General features: G+C 48.6%; 1 protein-coding gene across 2 annotated transcripts in view; it reads right to left on the bottom strand.

Moving 5' to 3' along the window:
* USP9X (ubiquitin specific peptidase 9 X-linked) overlaps positions 1-21,095 on the bottom strand; it is a 1,605,828-nt gene that overhangs the window by 155,012 nt on the left and 1,429,721 nt on the right. For both annotated transcript variants that reach the window (XM_085622934.1, XM_085622935.1), the window contains exon 39: positions 18,628-18,813. In XM_085622934.1, coding sequence (XP_085479060.1) covers positions 18,628-18,813 — 186 coding nt within the window. The remainder of the gene's footprint in view (positions 1-18,627; positions 18,814-21,095) is intronic.

Raw genomic sequence — 21,095 nt, 5'->3', positions numbered from 1 at the left:
GGTATACAGGAGGAAGGTACGGAGCCGGTCGGTAGACATAGTGTGTCTCTAGCGACGCCGTAGCGGCGCCGGGTCCGGGGTGGGACTGAACTGGGGCACGACGTCGAGCGGAGTCGACGTCGGCGGTGGCACCGGCGTCGACGCCGGGCGGAGGAGGCGTGACGAGGTCGACCGGCGTCGGCAGGGACTCGGGAACGGGTCCCTCAGGCGCTTGCGGCATCGAGGCCGGAGCCGTCGACGACGCCGGGGCCGGAGCCACCGGCAGGCAAGGCAGCCCTGTCGGGTCCGCGGGGCCCGAAGGCGCTCCAGCAGGCGCCGACGGCGGGGCCAGGCTCCTCATGGCCGAGAGGAAGGCACTGACCTCCGTCGGCGTCGCGTCAGTCCCAGGGACCGGCGGGTATGGGGACGTGCGCGGCGCCTGCGGCTCCGCCGGAGCCGCGGGGGTGGAACCACCCTGACCCTCGGCCGAGTCGCGCGACCGGCGAGGGGAGTCCGAAGAGCGGTGTCGCCTCTTGGACTTCTTGGAATGCTTCGACTTACCCGAAGACTTGGATCCCGACGACCGATGGTGACGTCGGCTGCGGCTCCGCGACCGATCCTTGGACCTCCTACTTGACCGGGATCGAGCGACGCGCGGAGCCGAGTGGCGGATCTCGAGAAGCTTACGGGACCGCTCCCGTCTAGCCTTCGAGGTCGGGGCCTTGCAGTCGGAACACGACTCCGCGTCGTGGTCGAGGCCCAAGCAGTAAAGGCACCGGCGGTGATGGTCCGTAACCGACATCAGGCGGCTACAGTCAGCACAGGCTTTAAAACCAGGCATCCTACCGGCACCGGAGTCGATTGACAAGATCAAAAAGGATCGAAAAAGTTAGTCAAAAAATGACTAAAGGGGTAGCTCTCCCGGATCTGCGCTTACTGGCGCGGAAAAAAGAAGAACTGACGTCAGCGCGCGAGGGCGGCGTCTAAGTACTCCGACGACGTCATTCCGGCGCACGACGCCGACGACGGACGCGGAGCTGCAGACGACGCCTAGCGACGCGCAAGGGGTATTGCTGACGAAAAATCTTCCGGATCCAGTCTGACGCCTGGGGATATTCTAAGGTGAGGAATCTAACTAACGTGTTTCTTTCAGATCTCCACTGTAGACCAAATGAGTCTCTGAGTGACAGCTGCATTGGAAATTCCAGCATGCAAAAGTGCTGCCACTGCATGTTCTCGACATTGGTGAAAAGATGAAGCTGTTGTTTTCTCCATTGCGCTGAGATGGCCTGTGCCATCACTGGGTGGAACTGTCATTAGTGATCTGCTATGTGCCTGCAACTGAGTTAGTCCACCATAATATTTAAAGATACAGCCAGGTGGATCACCATTAAAGAAAACTCTTGGTGGTCCAGCTACTTCCAGTGGCACAAGCCTTCTACCACAGGATCCAATACCCCACTCAGCCCTGCTTATTGCAATACCACATGGCAGTGGTGTTGTCTGTGAGCATCTGCACCATTTGTCCTTTAATGACAAACTCCCAGACCATATACTCTTTATGGCATTACTGTACATACAACGCCTAAGTAATGACTTAGAACGTGTAGGGGTACAGGGCTCATGCACTGGTATAGTGCACCCAGCTAGAGGAGTGGCTTACCTATGCCAGGGCAGTGGATTGTAGGCATGGCGCACAGTGATGTGTAAAAAGAACAATTGATGGACAGAATGCAGAACAATGTCATACATTCACCCCAGTAGAGAGATCTGGGCCTAAATCCATCTTTTTTTTGCTCACCATGCCATTCCAGTTTGGACCCAGCCATATGCAAATCAGTCCTGACCCTGCGCCCAATGGAAACAGTCCAGCCCGAACTACCAGGCCAGGTCCTCCCTGGACTGGAAACAAGCATCCTAGGAACGGTTTCAGTGCTTCACCCCTCATCAGCTAGAATAGCTCAACTCAAGTGGCATGAAGAGCACGGGACCCACAAATGGGCATACCCGAACCACTCAGGGTGACAAATGCAAAAAGAACAATTGATGGATAGAATGCAAAACAATGTCATACATTCACCCCAGTACAGAGATCTGGGCCTAAATCCATCTTTTTTTTGCTCACCATGCCATTCCAGTTTGGACCCAGCCATATGCAAATCAGTCCTGACCCTGCGCACAATGGGAGCAGTCCAGCCCGAACTGCCAAGCCAGGTCCTCCCTGGACTGGAACAAGCATCCTAGGACCGGTTTCGGGGTTTCACCCCTCTTCAGCCAGGTTAGCTTGATTCCAGTGGCATGGAGAGCACGGGACTCGCGTCTGATCATACCCGTCCCACTCGGGGTGACAAATGCAAAAAGAACTACTGATGGACAGAATGCAGAACAATGTCACACATTCACCCCAGTACAGAGATCTGGGCCTAAATCCATTGTTTTTTTGCTCACCATGCCATTCCAGTTTGGAGCCAGCCATATGCAAATCAGTCTTGACCCTGCTCCCAATGGGAACAGTCGGGCTGGACTGTTCCCATGAGGCACAGGGTCAAGACCAATTTGCATATGACCAGGTCTAAACTGGGGTGGCATGGTGGGCAAAAGAATGATGGATTTAACCCAGATCTCTAGACTTGGGGAGAATGTTTTGATTTGTTCTGCATTCCGTCCATCAATTGTGTCTCTTTTGCTTTCTCGCCCTAAGTGCACCGGGTATGCCCAGACGTGGGTCCCGGGCTCACTGTGCCACTGGATTCAAGCTATCCTGGCTGATGAAGGGTGAAACCCCAAAACCCGTCCTAGGATGCTTGTTTCCAGCCCAGGGAGGACCTGGCTTGGCAGTCAGGGCTCGCTTGTTCCCATGAGGCGCAGGGTCAAGAAGTTATTTGCATATGGCCAGGTCAAAACTGGGGTGGCTTGGTGAGCAAAAGAATGATGGATTTAACCCAGATCTCTTGACTGGGGGTGAATGTTTTGTTTTGTTCTGCATTCCGTCCATCAATTGTATGTCTTTTACACAGGGATGTGTGCCATGTCGACTTCACTTTGGTCTGCACCAAAAGACGCAGCCTGCAATGGCAGTCTGTGTGTGTAAAGGTACAGGGCCTCTAAAGATGGCACAATAAGTGCTGCAGCCCTTAGAGGCCTTCCCTGTAAACAGTGTCCTTGGTACGTGTGATACCTTTTACAAGGGACTTGCATGTGGCCAGAGAGTTTGCAATTGGGTTTTGCAACAGTACAGTTTAGGGAAAGAACATAGGCCCTGGGTACCTGGTTGGCAGGAACCCAGGGCACACAAAGTACACCAACATTAGGCAAAAAGTAGGGGGCAACCATGCAAAAAGGGGCCCTTTACGACGCATGCTGTATCCAAAATGTCTCAGATGAAAGGGCGTATTAATGAAGGAGTCAGGTGCGACTCTGGCTACTTTAAAGTGAACCCCAATGATATTATGATGCTCTGCATTTGGAGGTGGTTGACAGCTTCCTGGGGTAAGCTCACCTTCCAAAGCCAGTCGTCAAGGTAGGGGAAGACTGGTACCATTGACCTTCATAGTTGGGCTGTGACCACCACTATCAATATCATGAGAACCTAAGGGGCACTGGTGAGCCCAAAGGGGAGCACTGTGAACTGAAAATGCTCTTTGCCTGCAATGAAACACAGGTAAGGCCTGTGGAACAGGGATGCAAAAATATGCATTCTGCAGTTCCAAGGCCACAATCCAGTCTCCGGGATTGAGGGCAGACAGAACGTTGACTAGTGTTAGTATCTTGAATTTGTGCTTCTAGAGGAAGGCTTTGAGAGGGTAGAGATCTAAAATAGGACAATGGTCTCGGTCCTCCTTCGGCACAAGGAAGTAGTGAGCATAACACCTAATTCCTATTTCAAAGGCCAGAACCCCCCTATGACCAAAAGGGCTTTCACTGCAATGACGACATCACGCCAGCCATGGAACACCTCAACTTCTCACTCCAAACAGACAGCAAAACCACCATCAGGGTCACTCTTGCCTACTATTCTCCAGGACCATGTCCAGCATTCTGAAACTTCGTCGACAAGTCACAGGATGGTCCATTTCCAGGGATGTTGGACACTGCCAGTTGGGGATGGTCCTGGCTCTGAAGAAAAAAAATCTTAGTAGGAAATTTCTCCTGTTGGCCATCAGATGGATGTACCCTCTCACACCAAGAGTGGCTGACTGGTTACGACATTTGGCTGAATGAGCAGAAGAGTGCCATATGCGGAAAAACTCGCAGAGATAATAGGCTTACGGACGACCTGCAGGCCTGGGCGGCGTTACTTGGTTAACTTCTAGAATACCTGGAAACCCTGTCCTGAGAGAAGTGAGTTATATAAGAGGGTAGGTTGAGAAAATGCTGGATTGGACCAGTAAGGCTCTGCATTTGAATGGGATGGAGTAGGGGTACTTGTATGAATCGGCTCTAGAAGGCCATTTCATTTTTTTAAGCATATTGTCCTTTCTGAGTGTATGCATATAGCATAGGGGGATTAGATGGGGGGTCTTCATATACCGTATATTACTATGAAAAGATTTTCTTATTCAAATGGCAAAAAAAAGTTTACAAAAAAAAAAAGTCAACGCCGACGTCATAGCCCCCCTACTTATAGACTCCAACAATTACATTTTCCTTTGTGAACTCAACTTGCATCTTGACGATCACAATGACAACACTAACAACCTCCTTGACAGCTTGAACATCTGACTGACCCAACTCATCCACGGCTCCATGCACGCCACAAGCTCAACCCTATCTTCAACTCCAGCGACTGCATCAGGTACAGCCAAACCACAGCAACTCACCTTGACTGACCACTCCATCGTCCACTTCAACATCACCAGCTCACAGACATCCACACTGAGTCTGCCCAACGCCCCCACTGCAGCTGGAGCAGTCTTAAAGGACACATGGATCAACACCCTTAACACTACCCACCCCATCTCCTCCAACAACCTAGACTAGAATGTCAGAAACTTCAACAACAGGATCACCAACTGCGGCAACAGCATAGATCCCATTGGCAACCTCACCCACAGAAGGCCCACCAAGCAGGCTACCTGGTAACACTGAAGATCTCAGAACATCCAAATAACACAGTAAACAACTAGAAAGGCGATGGCGCGGCGGACAATACCGCCTTCAAAACAGCCCTCAACCCCTACCACAGACAGTTGAAATAATCGAAGAAAAAGGTCTTAGCCTCATGCATTGAATCAAGCTACAGCAAAGAAACCTTCAGCATCAAACAAGTTACTTACCTTCAGTAACGCCTTATCTGGTAAAGACTATATCTAGCCGCAGATTTCTTACCTTTGAATTTATCCAGGCCTCACTGGATCTGGCAGATTTTTTGTGAGCAGTACCCCTGCGTGCCAGAAGGTGGTGTTGATTGGCTCCACTTTACTTCATTAGCGTTGTTTGTGCCGGAAGCAACATTGCAGTAACTTTATAGGCGCCACCAAGGTGCTCTGATGTCAGTTAATTTTCATGACTTTCCAGGCCAGAAGCACAGCGCCATAAAGATCACGGATATGAAAGGGTCCAACCCTATGCCTAGAAATCTGTTCGCAGAGCAAGTAAGATGGGTGGATCGGTAGGGAATCTGTGGCAAGATATAGTCTCTACTAGATAAAGCATTACCAAAGGTAAGTAACTTGTTCATCTGATAGAGACATGTAGCCGCAGATTTCTTACCTTTGAATAGATACTCAAGCAGTACCTCCCGAAGGGAGGGTCTGTAGACCAATTTCAAAAAGCGAAGTCCAGCAGGACCGACCGGGTGAAGTGCTCAACTCTACAGACCTGACTGCTCAGACAGTAGAGTTTGGTAAACATGTGCAGAGATGCCCACATTGCTGCCTGGTAGATGTCCATGACCCGAAATGCACGTGCTAACACAGTGGTCGCAGCTTTCGCTCTGTTGGAATGAGCCCGCAAGCCTTCAGGAGGTTGATTCTTGGCCAGTGCGTAGCAGATTTTGATGCAGAGCAAGTCCCACTTACAGATGGTCTGCTTACGCACAGCTCGACCTTTCTTTGCACCAACATACCCCACAAAGAGTAGGCCATCCATCCGGAACTCTCATGTGAAGTCAAGGTAGAACGATAATGCTCTTTTTGGGTCCAGACGGTGGTGTCGCTCCTCTTCTTTAGAGGGATGTGGAGGAGCGAAAAAGGTAGGCAATGTGATTGATTGCGTACATGAAATGTGGTGACCAATTCTGGCTGAAAGGAGGTGTGAGAAGTTGGCCTGATATATGATGTCACTAATTCTAGTGCACACCTTGTATCAGTCCAAACAACCCTTATGGTGATTGGTTGTAAAGTCAACCTTATAGACCAGCTATCCTAGTGGTAGCATGGACAAGAGCAGTCTTAGGCTAAACTCTGAATGGCATGTGAAGCCAGCTGTTATACCATATGTAATCCCTTGAATACCAAATGAAAGGACACCACAACAGATGTATATAAAAATAGAATATTTATTCTAGTCAAACCCTCCGCACTCTTTATGAGATTCGAGGTAAGTACAACACAGTCTTATTTAAGCATACATTAAGTCACACAGGTAAGTAATACAGTTAGGCCATAGGGGCCACGCAAACCATATACTAAGTAAGTGGTATAAGGACCACTGTCACGAACACAGGATAGGCCTAGGCCTAGGGAATCGCTGGGGCTACACTATACTACCAAAGGTTAGGAAGTGGGAGGCCCACGGGATTCAGGTGCAGAGTGGAAACACTCACGCGTAATGCGTAAAAGTCGATAGAAATATAAGTTATTAGAAATTAACAGTTTTAGGACACTTCTGGTATAGCTAGGAAGTCGAGACTTGGAAACTAGACCCTTGGATAGTCAATACCCTTGTGAGCACCGAAATGCTCAAGTTACCTAGCCCACGGGCTGCGGGTGCATCGGTGTGAACTTGCGTCGGGTTGTCGTCGTCGACTCCTATGGATGCCTGAAGGAAAGTTGCTGACAGGCAGTCAGTGAAGAGTGTCCGGTGGATCCCAAGGATGGGATCGAGAAGGAAGGAACCTGCAAGCAGAAGGGACAGAGTCTAGGTCACCAGCCAGGAGCCGGGAAGGAACCAGGCGATGTCGTGAAGATGCAGGTGAAGAGGTGAAGCTTGTCGCAGCAGCCACGGGTACCAGGAGGCGTCGAGGACGACCAGGACCAGGAGGTGAGCTGTCCCACGAAGGCTCTTGCTGTCGGCAGCGTTGGAGTCGAGTCAGGACCCAGCAAGCCTTGGCAAGCGGAACCCACGCAGGATGGAGGACTTGCTTCTGGTGCAGACCAGGAAGGTCTGGGGTGCTTCTCTTTCACAGAGGAGCGGGTGCCAGTCTGGAGGAGCCGGACCAGCAAGTTGAAAACAAAGGTTCGTCGTCGCAGAGGTCACTAGCCAACGGGCCAGCAACTGGACAACACGTCGAGCAACACAGGGGCAGAAGGGCACCACGCAGAACACGTGAAGTGTGGGGAGCTGGTCTTCTTTGCAGATGGTGCTCGGGAGTGGGGCTTCTCAATTCCCCAAGCACAGCCTCGAGGGAGCCTCGGAAGTCGCGCTAGTCAGTTACTAGCCACTTTTTCCCAAGTCGCCGGTCCCACGTCCCTCGTCGCCTCCACGGGTCTCGGCTTCGCTGGAGATGTGGATCTGGGTCAGAGGTGTCTGGAAGTCTCGGCGCTGGTCAGTCTCTGCAGTTGTCCCTCATAGGATCAGTCGCAAAGCAAAGCAGCGGTCGCTGGATGGTGCCTGGTTGCCCAGGGTGGTCACTCCTTGGCCACAAGGGAGATTTCTTCAGTCTTCTTCCTGAGGTCGAATGTCGAAGGTCCAGAGTTTCTGTACAAGTTGCAGATTCAGGTTAATCTAATTTAGCAGGGCTCAGCTACCTACTGATATACTGGGCTAGTGGGCTGGGCTACCTGCAAGGTCCCTCCTATGGGTAGGACCAGGAAGGGGAGTGGCTACACCCCCTTTCCTTTGTCCAGTTTCGCGCCAGAGCTGGGTCTGGAGTGCCCCAGCGCCGGTTTGAACTGGACTATGCATGGGACACCTTGTGTGCCCCAGGCAGTGTCTCATTCCTTTTAGCCCTCCCTGCCCCAATACACTAATAGCAGGAAACCTATTGTCCAGGCCTCCCTGGCTGGGAGGGCTCCCAGCTGCAGGAGGTCAGACTCGTGTCTGTGGCAGCAGCATCCATTTTGTGATGCTGAGGCTTTGGTCAGAGTTAAACAGCAAAGTAGGATTTTAACATGTCTCTCCCTCTAGAAGGGGGGAATAATATCCTCATCACCAGAAATGGGATGGGGGTATTATTCCACAGTGTTAGACACCTTACACGACATGTTTTGATAAAGCCAAACCATAGTTACCATAACCGTTTAAGATTATAAGGCACTTTAAGAGTATATGGTAGGCTATATCATAGAACAGCTATAAGGACATGGTTCCGAAAGCTGCAGACAGGCTCAGCTCATGCTAGAGCACCATCTCATATGTTACCAAGCACTCTGCCTCCAGGATTGTTAAGGCCCGCCATAGGAGTGGCTGATAGGTACACATGTGTCTATTTTAAGGGTAGATATAGGTATACTATATCTAAGCAAGGGGTGATTACACGACCTTGCCCCAGCTGAGTGATCAGCCAGTTGTGTCTGATTGGAAGGCCAGACCAGGGGTGGCATAATACATGCTGCCTCCCCTGGGAGGCCTAGGGTACACCTATGCCCTGGGTACCTAGGGTACACTGTACAGGGTCCAATAAGGTGATCCTTACCAATTGGGTATGTACCTAGGGTACATGGAGTCCATTTTAAAGAGAGAGCAGACAGCCTGAGACCCTGAATGGCAGGATCTCAGGCCAGCTAAGTCGAAAAACCAGCTAGACACTAGGCAAAAAGTTGGGGGTAACCATAGTCAGATATCCACCTTCCTACAGGAGGCCCTTGTGCGATGCACCAGTTTGTCAGGATAGACAGAAAGGTAAGGCAGCATAAATGATAAGGCCTACAGCTCACTCACTCAGTGGGCAGATGTAATTGCCACAAGGAAGGCTGCTTTCAATGTCAGAAGCCTGATTGGACAATTGTGGACAGGCTCGAAAGGAGCAAACATTAAGAATGTTAAGACCTGATTAAGGTCCCACTGAGGCATGATAAATGGGGAAGGAGGGAAAAGATGAACAAGACCCTTTAGAAATTAATGTAAATTAGGGGACTTGAACAATGAAGGTTAGTCAAATTGCCACAAGAAGGTAGAAAAAGCAGACAGACTGCACTTAAGAGTGCCCAGAGCAGAGCCCTGCTGGGCAAGGGAAAGAATGAAGAGCAAGACTTCAGAAGGAGGGGCAGAAAGAGGATCAGTATTTTTTTCTGCACACTACGCCACAAATGTTTTCCAATGGCAGGCGTGAACCGTCTTGGAGTGATGCCTGGTTGCCTGAATGACGTGACATACTTCAGAAGGAAGGTCGAAAGCTGTCAACTGCCGTTGCTCAATCTCCACGTAAGGCGGCGGAGCGTGCATAGGTTTAGGTGGAGAACCCTCCTCTGCTGCTGTGACAGAAGATCCTCCCGAAGGGGCAGCCTGATCTAAGGATCAATTGCAATGCTCAGCAGCTCAGGATACCAAACTCTCCATGCCCAATATGGAGCCACAAGGATGACTTGGGTCCGGTCATTCCTGATCTTCTTGAGAACTCTGGGCAAAAGTGGTGTAGGTGGAAAGGCGTACATGAGGCCTGAGCTCCACTCTAGACGAAATGAGTCTCCGAGGTACAGCCGCCTGTGAAAACTCCAGCAAGCAAAACTGCTATCAATGTGTGTTCTCGGCAGAGGAAAATAGATCTAACGAAGGCCCTCTCCTCTGCTAAAAGTTACCTTGCGCCACCTCTGGGTAGAGAAGCCATTTGTGATCCGCGAGGAATCTTTGGCTGAGTTTGTCCACCCTAGCGCTCAGAGAACCAACCAGCTGTTGAACCACCAAGGATATGCCCCGACGTTCCAGCCATGTCTATAGCCACAGGGCCTCTATACAAAGGAACGACGGCCCCATCTTGCCCTATTTGCTGCAGTATCACAACACAGTGGTGTTGTCAGTGAACACCTTCACTAGCCTTCCCATGATGGAGGGTACAAAGTCTTTACTCTCACACCTTAATACTAAATTTAGGGGCATTTAGCAGAGTATATAGTAGTAGCCAATGGGCTAACCACCACTAGGTTGACAACACCCCATATATAACCCCTTCCAGTAGCGAGTGGGAATAACCCTCACCCAGAAGTCTCTATTTCACCAAGACCAACCTGGTAAAACCCTTCTTTGGCTGTTCACTTCAGGTAGCCCACCTGAAGGGTCTGACTAGCCTATGAGTGAAAACGCATGCTGAATATCTAATTTCCAGCCTGCTCTGGTGCCAAATGGGCCCCAAGGGGTGTCATTCCCCAGGTATGGGTGGAAGCTGGGTTGCATGACAAAGGCGGAAGACGCATGAAGACTCTAGCCTTGATACGCTAAATTGCTCACCATCCTGCTGGAGGAGGTGACAACAGCCATTGTTTCTTACCTCTGAGAGCATGGGCTCTTCCTTGCAGAGGGTCGAAAACTCATCTGTGGTGGCAGTCTGGAGGATATCAGTCAGCCAAAACACTAAGAGATTAGTAGGGTTACAGGGGCCACCTTTAAGGTGCCCTCTGGGTACATGTCCTCAAATCTGATACTGGCATCAGTGCACATTTATTAAGACGAGGTGTTTGATACCAAACACCATTTCTTTCAGTGAAGCATTCATGTAGCTGGGTAACTCGTAATGACCAGTGCCCAGTACATGCTCTTAGAATGGCTTCATGAACACTTGCAATGACTAGCAATGGAACTAGGCATCACAGGGGCAAATCTGCCCATGCAGATGTGCCCTCACATGTACTATAATGCATCCTGCCCTAGGGCTCTAAAGACCTGCTATAGGGGTGACTTACTTACAGTACATGCATTTTGTGGGCATTGCACACAGGGTATGTGCAATGTCGTGTTTTCAGAATGCCTTGCACCATTTCACACATCCTGCTATGGCAGTCTGCATGCAGTTTGTGTGTGGGTCTCTTTGGGTGGCATAATGCACGCTGCAGCCCTTAGATACCCCCTTTAGTACCAATTCCCTTGGTACCAGGAGTACCATTTACCAGGGTCTTACAAGAGGGCTAAAGTTCTTGCCAATTGGGTTATAATCAACATTTGTATCATTTTAGGGAAAGAGCACTGGCACTAAGGCATGGTTAGCAGGGACCCAGTGCACTTACAATCAAAAGCATCCATGCCCATCAGTAGCGGGTGGTGTTCCATCGGAGTGGAGAGGCGTAGGGGGGATGGGGGGCAACGAAAGTAGTAAAATAAAAAAATAAAAGGAGAACTTAACTGCCGCATCGCGCCTGCCAAAACGCAGCTCTTCTATTTCTTCTTTGCGGCAGGCAGAGGCTCCCAGCCTCCCCTGCGGCCAATCATGGTGCTGCTCTGATGCAAGAGAGCAGCGTCAGGATTGGCCTGAGTGCGGAGGATTTGTGCTCCCAGGGAGACTGAGAGTCTCTGCCTGCTCTCTCCTATCCAGCAACGCAGCTGGGTTGGAGACAGCTTCACTGTGCATGTGGGTTTGGCCGTCCTGAGACGGCCGGCCAAATCCACATATTCTCTGAAGGCAGTGCTCACCATTCTCCCTCCTGATTTGACCCACGATGGCCCAGCCCTCATTTAAAATAAAGTGATATTAAACAAGTTTTATAATCGTGACAAGCCCACATCTGATCATGAACTTGGCTGCATCTCTCTCATCGGTGATGGTAGGCGTGCAGTTTTCCTATTCACAGGAGCCGCTTGGCTTGGAACAGGTCCCAAGCAGGACGTCTATAAAGCCTTCATTAAATAGGAGAAGAAGTTCTGAGGGGATAACTCCCGGATGAAGTACCTCTGTCAAGATGTTAGTCTTGAATGTCACTCAGGACAGGTTAGGGTCCAGGACCTCGGCCGCCCTTCGCACCACCACAGAAAAACAAGATCCCTCCTCCATAGCCATGGTAGGAGGAGGAGCCATACCAATTTCTGGGGAGGAGTTCAGTCCACTGGCAACATCCAATTCCCCACACCAGTTCATGCTGTGGTCTAAGGGCTGGTATTCTTCAGTGTCCAGTGGCCCCTCCCAATATTCCGCAAGTTCTAGCCCATAGGAATAGGGCTCAGGCTCCAGTCTGGAGGGTATGGCTTGAGTTGACAGCAGCGTTGGATGATGTCCCTGCGGCTCAGTGTCTGAGTCAGTGATGAGAATGGGGCTGGCGCCGCGTATGTCGACAGCAGGACCAGCACCAGGGAAGGTCGAGATGGTAAAACTTGCGCTGGTCCGGATCCATCCCTGGATCCAAGGGTCCAGACTGGCAACGGGGGTGGACCCGCCAGCAGAAAATCAGTAGTGGTCCCTCCAAACCCTGTGGGGTCCAAAAGCGCTCCAGTGGGGAGGGGCTTCCCAAATATACGGTGCATGGCCTCATAAAATTTGCCAAGTTGGGCAGGGGTTGCTCTGGCTCCTGGAAACTGAGGGAGGCGCTGCCAGGCGCAGGCTCAACCACGAAATCAGGCCTCCAATGATCACCCTATCCGTCACAGTCTTACGACAAGATGAGGGAGCGTCAAGTTGAAGACATTTTTGATTTCTTACTCTTTTCCTTCTTATGGGACTTAATCAAAACGCCCAAACGACTTGGACTGTGAGACGAAGACCAATGGTTCCACTTCTGATTTGGAATCTTCAACTCGACCAGAATTCAGACCGTTGCGATGTCGCACGTCAAGCGGTAAGGAGCTTGAGGGACTGCTTCCTTAAGGCCTTGGGGAGCATGGAGCTGCAGAGATTGAAGCCAGCATTCCTAGTAGACATCCTCGCCACACCAGGAAAAAGATCTAAACAAACTGCGACAAAAGTTTGAAAAAGGGCAAGTCAAAAATTGACTGGGGGTAGCTCTCTCAGGATCTACGCGGACTGGTGCGGAAAGAAAAGAACGGATATCAGCGCTCTGGGGTGGCATCTATATAGGCACCGTGCACGCCACATCCAGCGCGGACCATTGCATGTGGAGCTGGAGGATGGCATGCGGAGCCAAACTATGCCACCTACTGGCATGCAGGGGTACTGCTCACAAATAAATTCGAGATCCAGTCTGACGGCTGGGAATAATTCTTAGCTAAGGAATCTGCGGCTAGAAGTATCTATTAAATTAGGCATGCAATTCATATTGCTATTTGGGCTCTCTACAACCTCCACCTTAAATACCACTGAAGTGCAGGAAAATAAAATGGATTCCTGGGTGGCCAGACCAACATGTAGCACACACTTATGTACATCCTACTGTACATACATAGTTCACACAAAAACACACACACACTCACCAACTAACATCACACAGATTGATCATGATGATGTGTACTAATAATCTGCGATACCTCAGATGCAACTTTGTGGGTGCAGATTTTGTTCATGTGGTTTGGAGTTGCCCCCTAATAATAACCAACTTGTGGGAGGACCTCTCTGTCGCCCTGAGAGGACTCGGAGTCTATGCGCGGAGGGGATGTGAGGCTTAACATGAATACTTTCATCAGTCCACCGGAACACCTCCTCAGGTGAATCAAAGAAGAGTGTCTGCGATTGGTATAATCACTGAGTTTTGCGAGATATAGGAGCATATACTGAATGTTTAACTTGCGGAGGTGCTGCTAGGCAGGACTGACCCTGTTGCTGCACCAGCCTGGTGTAGTCTAGAAAGATCATTGTGGTATGCAATTGCCACAAGAGTTTCTCCTGTAGCCGGGCATGTTCAAGGATGGTTGGGTGTGTGTGTGTATATGTGTAGCATAGGACTAGCACAGTGCTGTCCTTGCCGGGCTGTAAAATGACAAAAGCCATTTACCACTCCAGGCACAGTATTACAGCTTTGAATTGGTAAAATACCAACCAAGCCAACCTGAAATGAGTAAAATCAACCCCTGACACAGTAATACTGTGCCTGGAGTGGTAAATGGCTTTTGTCATTTTACAGCTCGGCAAGCACAGCACTGTGCTAGTCCTGTGCTTAAAGACTTTGCTGAAGAAATGGCATAAGACTTTGTCCATTTCTATCTCGGCGAGGATAGCACTGTGCTAATCCTATGCTTTAAGACTTTGATAGAAAAGCAGACATTTGAGGTGAGCAGATCTAGAGTGTTGCTGGCGTTGAGAGTGCTCTGTACAGGAGCTGCTTTCCACCTAAACTTGAGAAATAAATATATAAATATATATCTCTCTCTCTCTCTCTCTCTCTCAGTCTGGACCTGGCACCCGGGGAGGGTGTCACAACAGAGCCCTACGGGCCCATTCTACCACAAAGCAGGGAGAGAGGGCTCCCGACAGCAGCAACTCTTGGAGCAGTGATCTAAAACCCGCTCCACTGAGGAACCCTCACACCAGGGAAATCCAATGAATCGCACGTTTTTACTGTGTTCCCTTCCCTCCGTGTCTTCCACTCGTGCTGCCAGGTCCCTGGTCACGAAGGTAAGCTTGGACATATTTTGTTTCAGGGATGTGATTGAATCCTCCACCTGAGACACCTGCTTCTGCCTCAGTGATCCCCTCCACTGTATTTTGCATGTCCTGGCGGAGCAATGTGACCTCTGAGCCCACAGCACCTACATTGGCATCAAGGACATCTCGTGATGGCAGCACTTTCCGGTATCGTCATGATTGCCTGCTCCTGACATGGCAGAGGGCACGTTTGGTTGAGTATATTTGTTTAGGGTGCTTTGTTTGGTGCCAGGTGGTGCTTTGTTCTTAGCCAAATTGCACGGTTGGACAAGGGTGTGGTCTTCACCTCTTAGCACATCTGGCTCTTCCATTGACCCACCCAGCCCCCACCACGTCCCTGTGGGGTGGCACGTGCAGTCAGGTCTTCAGATCACCAGTAACGTCAATGCTTCGGAGCTACCAACTCTGGATGTGAATTCAGGGTGGAACATGGAATAATTAGGGTGGAGGCCCACACTGCTACAGACTGCACCGAAACCTGGTTTGGCTGTCTCCACGAGTGATGAACCCACCCTCCATGTAGCCCCCTAATAGGGTGCAATATTGCTGTGTTCTTGTGCCGAGCAGTGAGATCACACCACCCCTTTACTTCATTTGGTGATGGCTCCAAGAGCCATTTAGCTGTGCTCTGGGCATGATTTAGGTGCCCCCAGGGAACCAGGGCCCGCCTGACACCACTGCACAAGGCATGGTGCGCTATGAGGGTCTCTGAGACATTCTCCTCGGACACTGAGGAGAGGCAAGTAGGTTAACATGGAGCCCAAGAGGCGCTACCTCATGTACGGCCCCCGCTTTCGTTTGTCCACCCTGTGTTCTGGTGGGGCCCCAGGGTCTGTCTCTCTCTCGGTACTGGGGCACCCTGCCACCATTAATCGGGGCCAACACAACTTGAAAGGCTCCAGGGACTCGTCTTCGTCTCGGCCAGGGCGCTTCCCCTGGATCGGAGAGTGGGTGGGAATATATTTTCTGGTCATCAGCCTCCTTGTGGCTTGGCCTGGTATTCGCTCCCTGTGTTACCATGCCAGTTTCCCCCAGGGCCCAGCACTCCCTATCATCAGATTTGTTTCCCCTCCTACTGTGGTTCTGTGCTGCCAAAGTTGCATGTGGCATCCGGGGACACTCCCGGGGAGCTGCCCAACACAGTGCAGCCCCCTCAGTCTATGCCTATTCGCTGCGGGCACAGCGCAATCTTAACTTCAGGGCCATCACCAGAACCGGCAGTTGTCTCCGTTGGCCAGGCGTGTCTCTCGCTGGGCAGAAGCGGCACTGGGGGAAGTCGCCAAATCCACAGGAGGGCCCCCCGTCACCTTATACTGCGCTCCCTGCACCTCGCCCAGCCAAATGCATCACTGTCCCACTCTGCCACGAGCAACCGCTCTAACCATGCAGCCTAGCCAAGTAGTCTCTGCGGGCCACCTCTCTCACGCGGCAACTCTGAGGGCGTCCAGGTCGCTGAAACTGTCCAGTAGTGCTGCGGGTACTTATCGAACTGTGGCTCTTAGGATGGCAGTGATTCTGTTGTAGGGTAGTTGCAGAATTGTATCAGATTTAGGGTGGCCGCGTGGAGCTGTTCTAAATCGCGGCAACCATGATTGCCCCGTTAATATGTTATGTTGATTTGTATAGCGCACTAATCAACCAAGAGGGTATCAAGGACTGGAGGATGTGTTTAGACTTGGCTTTGGGAGTCACTCGACGAGACACTGTGCAGCAGTAGCGATTCCCTGAACGCCTACTGCATAGCAGATGGAATAGGGATGTAGAAAAATGGACGGCAGCTTCCATATTTAAGTGTGCTGCCTAGGAATGCAATGCAATGCAACAACACAGGGTTCTAAGGAGAGTCTGCCGGATTGTAGCAGTCACAGCCCTCTGCGTGCATGCCTAACCTGTAAGCAGCAAAGCACAGCTTCTAGGCTCTACTGGTATGCAGGCCTGGGGGAGAAGTAGGGGGAATCAATAGCAGACTGTGGTTGTCAGCAGTATAACCCCCTTGGGCACATACTTAATCGGCATCACCTATTCATGCTGCATTTTCAGTCAGCTTATTTCCAGCACTTTGTGGGGGGAATGTTGAAGGGGCACAGGGAGCTCCTCATGGATGCATTCAGTTGCCTTCTTGGAAGTCCATGCTCAAAGTTTGTTGCATTATCAACAAGGATACTTGGTAATTTGCCGGTTCTCAACCAATTAGCTTTTGCAAAGGAAACAGGAGGCATGAAAAGATGGCTGTTGAAAAGAGCAGTATTGTTTGAACCCTTGTTTTGTAAAGCAATAGACAAGCAAGTTCAATTTTAGTTCAACCCCAACATTGGATCAGACTCCCAAGAAAGAGAGATGAGATGGTGAGGAGTCCCTCTTGGACTTCTTCGGTTTGCACCGTAACTTGTGTCTACCTCAGGACAGCAACGTTGAGTGGGAGTGGGAACTGAAATGGGTCTGCTGCTTTAGGGATCACCAGCTTCATTTCTTGTGTTCAGCTATGTTCATCTTTGACTTTTACACCCTCAGGGCCTTTGGATGCATCACAACACATTTATTGCAAGATCTGGGGCCATGTCTAAACCTTGGACATCAAATACAGACATCCTATGGATTAGTGATCGACATTTTTTCCTGCAGTCACCACACGGTTGGAACCCTGTGGACTTTAGGGAAAGGAACTGACATCGGCGTGCAGAGCTAGTACCTATATATGGCTCTGAGTCGTCACTTTCAGGGACAGCGCTGGATCCAGGGGGAGGAAATGGCACCACCTATCAGGGCGCAAGAGTAGTTGCTCTGAAAAGTTTCAGATTCTTTTGAACCAGAAGCCTGTATATTATTACACAGGAAGAGCACTAATCAGATAGAAGATTTTAATGAAAATAAAAAAATTCTGACCTTTGGGAGTTTAATAAGAGGGACTAAGTAGGGTTAATGGACATTTTCTTGTATTTTTTACTTAAAGAGGAGTTGAGTGTGACATTCAGACGTTTTTTGTTTACAGTGTCTACCATTTTAGACACCTAAGTCAAGGCCATGGATATGAACAGTCGGGGAAGATTGAGCTTGAGACTCTGTAAATCTATGCTGGACAGCAAGAAGGACAATAGTGTAAAGAGTAGGGCAAGTGGGACACAGCAGTGAAGTCATTACTATCGACATACAATGGCAACATGTTTGTAGAACAATTCACTCAACTTCAGGGATAAGTTATTCAATTTTAAATACTTACACCAAGTACGACACACCCAACTGGCTTCAAATTGTGTTGGACGTGCTGCAGGAAGAGATGTGAGGTGTGCTGCAGAAAGGGCTATCTTCAAACTTCTTGTTTGGATCTGACCTGAGATCCGTGCTTTCTGGGAGGAGGTTGATTGCACCATCTCAATTATTGTCAGGTCTTCAGTTATGAGACGTTCCAATAATAGTGGTAGTTGGCACAACAGAGGTAATTCTAAAGGTCAACAAATGTTGCACAGGTTGGATTTTCTTTATGACCAAGCACAGAATTGAATTGTAATGTGCAAGGGGATGGCTTAGATCTAGAAATGATATACCTAATGCAACAAGCTAGAGGAAGTCTAAAGTAATTTGTGCTCAATTTGAGACAGACCTGCTCATCAATGACTCACTAACTAAAGCAGATGGAGAGGAATCCAGTAGAAAGCACTGTTTAGCTCCTAGATTAAGGATGCAATCAAGGGAAAGTGCCATTAGTTGAGGAAGGTTGGGCTTTACACTTGAGTTTAGAAAATGGAAATGTGATCAATACTCTAGTGAGTATTAAATGGTGTTCTGATTAAATAAAAAGTTTTCCTCTAAAGTAGCTAGCAAGAGCATGTATGATTAAAGCATTCCATTGAGGTTTTTTCCTCCAACGTTTCTCCTCCTTCCTGTATCACAGCATAAACAGTTACTGAAGGAAAACCAGCTTTTGAATTACATTGCAGCTCAAATTGCTGACAAGCATAGCCATTCAATCGTAGGTAGCATTTAAACATTTGCAATATAAAACGTGCTTAAAACAAAATTACTTTACACCATACCATTAATAGAAGACTGCATACGCGATGATACATCGCAACAGCGAATAAGTTGTGACACCACAGTGTACAACTTTCCCAACTCAGCATACTGGTATTTGATTGGAGGACCAGGGCCTTCATCCAGAGCAACTAGCATGAATGTAGCTGGCACATTCAACTTAAGAAGTTGAGTCTTTTCTGCCATACCTTTACAGGAAATGAAAAAAGAATTAATAAAAAAAAATGAATATACACTTGGGTATAGGAGGCAAGTTATGAAAAGCTTTATGCAAACAAATAATACAGATTTGTAAAAATTATGTACTTCTCCAGCTGGCTGCAATTTGAAAATGATGCACTTAAAAGGTAATGGGAGGATGCTTGCAAATAGTCTAACCACAGGTAACTGCTCAAGGTAGCATTCCAGCCTATTGTTATTTTGTCCACCATGCCAACTGTTTGGGCACAGCCATATGCAGATCAGTCGTGGCCCTGCACTAGTAGGATCAGTCCAATCCGAACCAATCTATACTTGAATGATGAGCCCTAACAAGGGAGAAATCGGACTTGGGTTGCTTGTGTGCCGGTTGAGTGAGGACCTGGCCTGGCAGTTTGGGCTAGACTATTCCCACTGAAGCAGGGTCAAGACTGATTTGCATATGAGTGGGTCCAAACTGAGGGGGCATGCTGTGAAAAACAATGATGGACTGGAATGCAGCCTGAGTAATTACTAGAGGCTCAGATTAATTCAAGGATTCCATCCATCACTCAAGCTATGGTGGCATAGTGTGCAAAATAATGATGAGAATACCAGTGGATAAGGTTAATTCAAGCATTCCATCCACCCCCTTTTTTGTATAGTTTTAAAAATTATCCCAGCATAATGTTTTTATTGCATTCTTCATTTCCGATAAGCTGCTCCATTATTTTAAGCAATACAGACTTTTCTTTACTTCTACAGACAGCTTTAACCTTTTACATTCATGCTTTCCCTCTTCATTGCCTCTGTTCCAGGACACCTTCCAGGACACCTCTCTTTTTGCTAAACGATACAAAGTTATTTCCTGCTTTTCCAGTAAAGGGCAATTATTTCTTGCAAATATCAGAATCATCCTACAGTGGAGTAAGGCCGTCAGGCTGTGAATACGTGATGCAAGAGATTGAGTGTATTTGTCTTTTTATTTCACTTTCTTTGCGCTTGTCTTTCTGCAGTTTCATGGTTTTGTGTGCCTACCTCTGATAGATTTGGGGATCACTTAAAATCTTGTATGACGGTAATGTGACTCTGTGTTTTGTCACTGATTGAAACCTTCCAAAGCAACTTCTTTATGTGTAAACATTGTGACGAGGAGGTACTGTCCCGATTACACATTGGTAATCTTCATTATATTGCGTCTAACTTTCCTCGTCACAGACTGTCCGCTAACCTGAGCAACCCCACTTGCTGTTGCCTTGCAGGGTCTTTTCAGTCATTACTATCATGTGTGGCTGTTGACTGCAATTCTATATCTACACCCAAATAAAAATGGCAAGGTTAAAATAAAACAACATTTTTTAGTGTAGGTGGCAAGTGAATCACAGGTCTCTTATTGAGGGGACTCATCTTGCGCTTAAGGATAGTAACGAGGAAGGCTGGTCTAAAAGTAAAGATTATTAGAAAATAATCAGGACATTATCCCTGTTCGTTTATTTTATGACTAGGAACCAAACAGATTTAACTTATTAATTTCCATCCTCAAAATAAGCAGATGGTCTCTATTGCATTACATAACCCTAAACTTCATATTTGTTTGGAAATAGGAGTTCAATGATTTGCCTGTAATTAAAGTGTTGCCAACAGGCTCAAGACTACGACCATCATGTGCTATGTCACCCCCCACCGCAGTGTTATACAATCTAGTACAGCTTCAACTGGAGAGAATAATCTCTCTTATTGCCACTAGAACTGTTTTTATATGCTTAACCTTCATGCCATGCATCGAAGTTTATATCCTCTCTGAAAGCATCTTCCCCATGACCAGGAATGAACTTAACTCTAGGGAATTTCACAGACTGAAACATTGTTTGGCTAGAAACTACAGAGTTCATTACATCTCTTAAAGTTAAGCTACATGAGTAGAAAACAACTTCTGTCAAAGCCATCTAAACAAGTGGATACACAGAATTTGTAAGGAATAGACACATAATCAGGCCTAAACGTAACAGTGAATAAATAACCAGGTTCTCCGGAGCAGGGTACCCAGGCACCATAAGTATGCCTGAATAAATCTCAGCCGCTGATAATCACTAGTACTTGCATGCCAGATCATTGTTTTAGTTTGATGGTGTTTGACAACCCCAAGAGGTGTGTGCTGCATAAGGTATTAAAGTGGGAAATGGAGCAGTGGCCCTTTCTTTTAAGTTGGTGAAATGCTATGAAGGACCAAGTGTGCATCTCATGACAAGCTACAAGCACTGGAATCATTTTATTGTCAATATCGGGAATGGAA

This window comes from Triturus cristatus, chromosome 8 (genome assembly GCF_964204655.1).
Source record: "Triturus cristatus chromosome 8, aTriCri1.1, whole genome shotgun sequence".
Taxonomy (NCBI): Eukaryota; Metazoa; Chordata; class Amphibia; order Caudata; family Salamandridae; genus Triturus; species Triturus cristatus.
Note: the sequence above shows the minus strand (reverse complement) of the source record. Positions and strands in the feature narration are given on the sequence as shown.